The sequence below is a fragment of the Apteryx mantelli genome, chromosome 3, assembly GCF_036417845.1.
Source record: "Apteryx mantelli isolate bAptMan1 chromosome 3, bAptMan1.hap1, whole genome shotgun sequence".
NCBI lineage: Eukaryota > Metazoa > Chordata > Aves > Apterygiformes > Apterygidae > Apteryx > Apteryx mantelli.
The window spans coordinates 55,910,694-55,917,329 of NC_089980.1; the positions used below are offsets into that span (position 1 = coordinate 55,910,694).

At 39.4% G+C, this 6,636-nt stretch overlaps 1 protein-coding gene across 5 annotated transcripts in view; it reads left to right on the forward strand.

Annotated features, from left to right (window-relative positions):
* TTC13 (tetratricopeptide repeat domain 13) overlaps nucleotides 1–711 on the forward strand; it is a 51,334-nt gene extending 50,623 nt beyond the window's left edge. For all 5 annotated transcript variants that reach the window (XM_067293415.1, XM_067293416.1, XM_067293419.1 and 2 more), the window contains one exon: nucleotides 561–711. In XM_067293415.1, coding sequence (XP_067149516.1) covers nucleotides 561–684 — 124 coding nt within the window. In that variant the 3' untranslated portion in view covers nucleotides 685–711. The remainder of the gene's footprint in view (nucleotides 1–560) is intronic.
* The last annotated feature ends 5,925 nt before the right edge of the window (nucleotides 712–6,636 follow it).

Genomic DNA, 6,636 nt, shown 5'->3' on the forward strand with positions numbered 1-6,636 from the left:
TGGATTAAAAAATAACTATATCAAAAACAAAATTTATTTTTAACCTGGACCATTTCATAGTGCAGTCCCACCAACAGTTTTACTGGCTCAACAGAGAGATGTGTAGTGGGCCAGGAATCAGGCAGAGGGGAGAAAATGCTTAAGTAGGCATTGCTTGAGATTGAGGAAAAGCATCTGTGGAACCACAGCCCGAAAGACTTGAAGTAATAATATAAAGGTAATTAACCTGACTGACTAATTTGTCAGCAATGTAGGAATAATAGTGAGTAAAGTAACTAAGACTTGAAGACTTAAAGCAATAAAATTCTGCTTTAATTTCTGCCATTTCAGAAGGCTCTTTTATATGGTGATTATTTTCATTCTGTATATTGAGAGCACTTCCTGAAGTGAGTAGTCATGAGAAGCGAGAGCTGATGGGCAACAGATTCTTGAATTCAGTTCCCAAATTTGTTGGAGAAGGGAATGAGCAGAAATATAAGTTAACATATTAACTTCCTGGTAATTCATTAAAACTCAGCAAAAGAGGATTAATTTTCTTTTCTTTTTTTTTTCTTTTTCAGTATTTCTCCTTCTTATAAGACTCTACCATCAGTATCAGAGACATTTCCAACACTGAGAACGATGATTGAAGTGCTAAATACAGACTCGTCTCATTGTTTAAAGAAAACTATAATTGTTGTGTAATTTATACAAATAAAAATCCAAGTCTCATTGCTTCATAAATTATTTTGAAGGGGAAAATTACAGACAAACTGGGTTTGTTTTTACTTTTATATGAGGGTGGGGGGGCTGGGGGGGGAGGTAAATATAGGGTACTTTGACTTGAGTAGTTCTTATCAGAAAACAGGAATCTTTTTGTGTGACTAACAATATTACAAAGGGAAAAAGAAATATAACAGTTGACTTTTTTTGTATCCAGGCTTACTCTAAGAAGAAATACAGTTACTCAGGGGCCAAACTGAAGAGCAATAAGAAAGTTCCATTTCAGAACATACTGCAGATGAAGTTTTTAAAAAGTTAATGTGCTTTGAAAATAGCACTTCCCATTTGTTGTTTTTTTTTTTTTCCAAAGCCTCTGTTTTCTGCATGGAAAACTTCATGAACCATACATGTGAGAGTAATTGGTAAATATACAGGCATTTCACGTAATGTAATCCAGCGAAGGAACAGCTGTCAGCTTAAAAGAACTGGTTTCAGGAAAACATACTTTGGAAATAAAAACAAACAAATGACATATCCAGAATTAGCTTGGTGAATAAATGTTAGAAACACAGCAATTTTACATTAGTCTCCCTTTCCAAATACCCATTCCTTTTCCTCTTTGGCAAAAGATAGCAAAAGAGTGAGAATATATTTGGAGAGCTATCTTGGGGTCTTTGGGTTGCTTTTGTTGGAAGGGACTGGCAGCATTCTGGAAAGACAGACATCCTGTAGGGCAGGGCTAATTCAGTTCAGTGAACGTGGACAGTACCACAAACCATGGTTCACATTGTAATAGTGATGATATTACTTCTGGTAAGTTCTCATTGAATTATATTCATTTTAATTTGAGCTTTGTGACTTTGTAGCCCTTTGTCAGGGTAAGTGATTTCAGAAACACAAGCTATAGCAGGCAATGGTGAGGCAAATGTTTCCTCAGTGCCTTTATCGAGTTTTTGTTGTCCCCTTAATAGTCAGCATTTCAGGAAGACTGTTCTGTTTCTAGATATGGCTTTCAACTTTTTCCAGTGTTGATGGTCTAACTGCATTTCTGTTGCTACCACCTTTTATACACATACTCTTTTCTTTACTTCTTCCTAATTTTCCAGTGCTTATGGCTTTTGGGGGCAATTGCAAGTCTCTGCCCTAATCACGTTGTATGAGAGATGCTAAATAAAAAGTTATTTACCAAGGGGTAGTAGAGGAGAAAATCCTGCATGCCCCAAGCCATGCCAAACCCAATAGCAGTGGTTTGGTTCCTTTTTCTGGCTATAGCACAGTGCAATCTCAAACCTCTCTTTAATCAAAAAAAGAAATGCAGCAAAGCACCAAGAATATTGATACAGGTGACCTGCTTCAGTAGTGGGACTGAAAGTAGGGTAGATGTATTGAAGGGAGGACTTTTATCTTGATTATCCTACATAAGTATTCATCAGATTCAGAGTGGGCTTTGTGTGTGTATATGTTTGGTGTGTATGTGTTTTAAGTTCTGGCAAAAAAAAAAAAAGACTCAAAAGCCACAAGGTAAGTTAGAATTTACTCTGAGTACTAATATCCATTATGAAGAGAGCCCTGTTTATTTAAAGTTGGATTTCAGTATTTGTTAACCAGGTCACTGACAAAATAGGACAACCATGGGTAGCCAAACACCACAATGTCCACACAATATGAATGTTTCTCCTAGAGGTAGGAAAGGAAACCTGGAAAGTGAATGTTTACTATGTCTATACTACCAAACAGTGCATCCCCCTATGAGCACATCAATTCCCTCACTACATGTGTTTCAGCGGTTTTACTTTCTTCTGCTTCATGTCTGGTTTGTGAACTGGCTGCTCATTAGCATTTAGAGTTCATTTTAGCAATGTGTTTTCCAATTTGGACTCTTTTGGGGGTGAAACAAAGCATTCTGAGACCTCTCTGCAATGTAAATTAAAATGCAGTAAGTGGAGAAAATGAGGAGACTTGCTTCAAAAGTTTGAGTCAGGAGCAAACTAAAATAATGATGCCTGTAGGAATAATGATACCTGTAGGAACCTATTTTTCATGAACTCTTATATTCAAAGATTATATACTGAAAATATGAGAGTAGGGAAAGAATGCACATTCCCCCCACTTACAGCCTTCTACCATCTATTGCTGAAACAAATCATTCTGTCTCTGTGGTCCCTTTCTCCCTAAGAACAAGTGCTGTTATAGTATTAACTTACCATGCTAACTTATGTTTACTGTTAATAGACTTGTAAGTACAGCAGAAGCAATGTTGTATGAAGGAAGAGGGAAGAAGTAGGAAGCAGATTTAATATTAAAGAGTTGGGGGGGGGGGGGTTGTTTTGTTTTATTCCTGACTGTGGTATGGCTGAGGGTAGATCTGGAATATATTTCAAGATTTGCATGGACTGTCCTAGAGCTACAGTGATAACATGGTTAGATTTGATTGGAAAACAGGGACCTGACTCCCAGCCCAAGGGACTGGTTAGAATGCTTAAATGTGCAATATCTTGAACTGTAGAAATCAACAGTTATTTCACAAAAATCAGTACCCAAATATTGTGCCTACATCTGAACATCTTTTTACTAAAGCCTTTTTTTTTTTTTCTTTGCTTCTGCTTGTTTGCAAGGAAATCATTAAATAAGTGAGCAAGGGATATGTAACAAGTGCCCAAAACATCAACATGCAAGGAAATCTAGAAAAAAGGGAAAATACCTGTTTGGAATCCAAGTTAGTAGTCATTAGTGAGCACTAATCCACTTTGTAATATTGTTAAGCATTTTGAAGGATTGGTATAAATTTGAGAAACTAAGTAAAAATCACTAGAAAAAAACATAAGCAGATTTCAAATGTAGCCCTAAGATTGATTAACCAAGCCATAGTAAAGGCAGATTTGGCCACCTGGCTGGCTGGCTGGCTGATACTAATGAACACCCTTTTCAAACTTTCTTGAGCAGAATTTATGTAAAGGGCTAAAGTATTTCTTTCCAAGTACGAGGATAAAGTAGATTTGTGAGTTTCCATTAAAAGAACTGTATTACTGCCCAATTGTGATGAAGGTATTTTTCTACTATCCTTTTGCTGAAGTACCTTTTTCATTCTGCTATAAGTAAGTACCAATCACTTCTACTGTGTCTTCCATTTAAGGATCTAAAAGCTTCAGAAATATTTGTTAGATTTCATAATGGAGGAAAGTAACTATTATTCTCTCCTACCTAATGGAGAAACAGTAGCCAGGAAGAGTCCTAATTTCACGATTACTTGATTATACTAAAACATTACAATCTCTTTCCTCTTAGCCTGTAAGTTTTCCTGTAGTTTGTATTATCTGTTGAGAAAGGGGAACTCTATGTTGGTACTGACCAGGAAGTTCTTGGGGCTATAAAATAAAAGATTTCTTGTTTTAGGGCTCTAACAGAGAAGTGGAGAAGTGATGGTGGGGAACAGGAAAATTCCCTGGACAAACAAGCCACGTACATCTGTTCAGGTTTTCTTTTCCTCATTTGTCTTACTCCTGTGACTGACTTCATATCCATTCCCCTTCTGTCAGATAAAAAGATGATATTAGTGGGAGATTAAAGGCGTGTCAGTGTAATGTATGTTATACCTCTATGAGTGCGTGTGTGTTTCAAAGACTTGTTTCTCTGGGCGTGATACATATGACTAAGAAGGAAAGTGAACTTAAGTTAAATACTCTCAAACAAGTTTAACAAACAAAACAGGATTATATAAATGGGCTGGTATGTGATGACTTGGAGAATTGTAATCACCTCCTAAGAATGGAGAAATCTAATTATCATTTTCCATCTTCTATGTCAGCTTAGACAACTGGTCTAGTGATATCATTTGAGCTCTTAAATGGGAACACTAATGTATAGCAGCCCCAGCCACTTAACTATTAGGAATAATATTAGAGAAAGCAGAGTGGAAAAAATAGGCCAAGTAATGAAGACCCGCTAGGCTGAACCTCAATATTTGTGAGACTTTGTTCTGAAGAAAATAAAAACCCCTATGCAGCTATCCAGGACAAAAGGCAAAATAGATTTAGCCTTGCACAAATCTCTTTCTGAGATACTTGTCTATCTTTGGTAAGGAGAAAGTGTGTGTGCGTGCGCACATGCACTCATGTATGCGAAGAAGCAAAAATGCTGAGACTGGGGGATCTTTCTGGAGGTTAGCAAAACATTTGATGTGGTACCATACACAAAGTTAGAACTTGATACAGGAGAAGAGAGCTCCTGTAGAATAGATGAGGAGCTAAATGAAAGGGAGAAACAAGGTGGAGTGCTGCAAGGCAAACTAAGGTTAGTAATGTAGTTTGCCAAATTTGCAGGTAATGCAAAATTTGGAGGTGGTGCTAATAAAATGAGGCTCAGAATAGTAGGTAGGAAGAACTCAACATCTGAAAGTACCTCAAATGGGATGGTACTGCAATCAATAAAATCAAGTCCTTTGTAATTTTCAAATAATGAGTTCCAATCTTGGGTAATGCAAGCTGCAACTAACAAAATTTATTACAATCATGTGGCTGTGGAAAAGGCACATGAAACACTAGCACGCACCAGGAAAAAAGATTCCTAGTCAAGAATCTTTTAAAGATGTTATTTGGCACTGGTGGGATGTCTTCTGCAATACTAGTATGTTCTGTAATTCTGATATACAACTCCAGCCATCTGTATTCAAGAACAATGAATTCAGACAGGAGCAAGTTTAGAAGAGGGCTAATAGGATGAACAGGGTGCTGGAGAGAAGGCTGATGTGACACAGGATGTCCCTATAAATACATTAGTATGAAAAATAGCAGATTTAGGAGAGAAAAGAATTACAGCTAAAAAGAACCCTACTGTTGGCATGAGCTGGTCATTGGGCTAGTAACTAGAAGATTTCAAAGACTTGGAAGGGTTAAGTAATGTACTCCAATCTTGCCAAAAGAATGTTTTAAAACTGACTTCTTAAAATATAATTTACAAACTTGTGAGCAGAATCATATGATGTGGGGGTCAGAAATCCCTTCCAATCCTGTGGGAGAGGTCAGTGATGTGCAGAAATTCCCGTGTTTCCCTTAAGCTCAAGGACAGAAGTAAAAATACTGGAGTAGTCTAGTGCAGTGAACTTTTATCCTAGTACTATTGTCTCTTTATTCTTCACCAGCTACTTTCCTCCCCCACTTCTCTTAATTCATTGAACATCTGAAAGAAGCGGTCCTCTCCCTCTTGTAGCACACCTGCTAAGACTGAAGAAAGTTATTTCAGCCTATAGAAACTGTATTCATTCATGGCTTTGGGAACTTCCTCAACAATAAAACCCACCAGAATATATCCATTCTATTTTAACAGTATAACTAATACATAACAGATGGGCTTGCTACATTTGGGACACAACTCTCTCATTTATTTTACCAAAATAATCCAGATGCTTTTGAATGACTCATTGCTCAGTTTGTTTAATTGGACAAAATAGTCTATCCCAGGCACCCTGGCTCTCCTAATGCGATCTGCCAGACCTCTGACTGTATGAACAAATAAATAAGACTTTAAGAGCCAGGAAACCCAAATTCTTGGCTCCCTTGCTGGTCTGCCAGCTGAGGCAAGTCACTTCCTGGTGCCTTTGCTTTGGCCCTGGTAACGTGGGAATGCTACTGCTCGCCGCCTTCGGCAGGGCCTTGAAGGTCCGTGGGAGAAGCGCAGGGGTGCAAACCAGCGAGGGGCCGGGGCAGGGCTGGGCCCACACGGCCGTAGCGGCGGCCGCGGGGCTCGGCTGCGGCCACCCCGCGCCGGGGCCCGGCCCGAGCCCGGCGAGGCCCGCGGTACCGCAGGCAGCGCACGGCTGCGGTGAAGCCGAGCTCCCTTTCGCACCCTCGCAGGCGAGGCAGCGGGACCGGGAGCGTGGCGGCCTCGCCCTCCGCCGCCCCGGGGAGCAGGAGGCAGCGCTCCCGGCCGGCGAGGGGG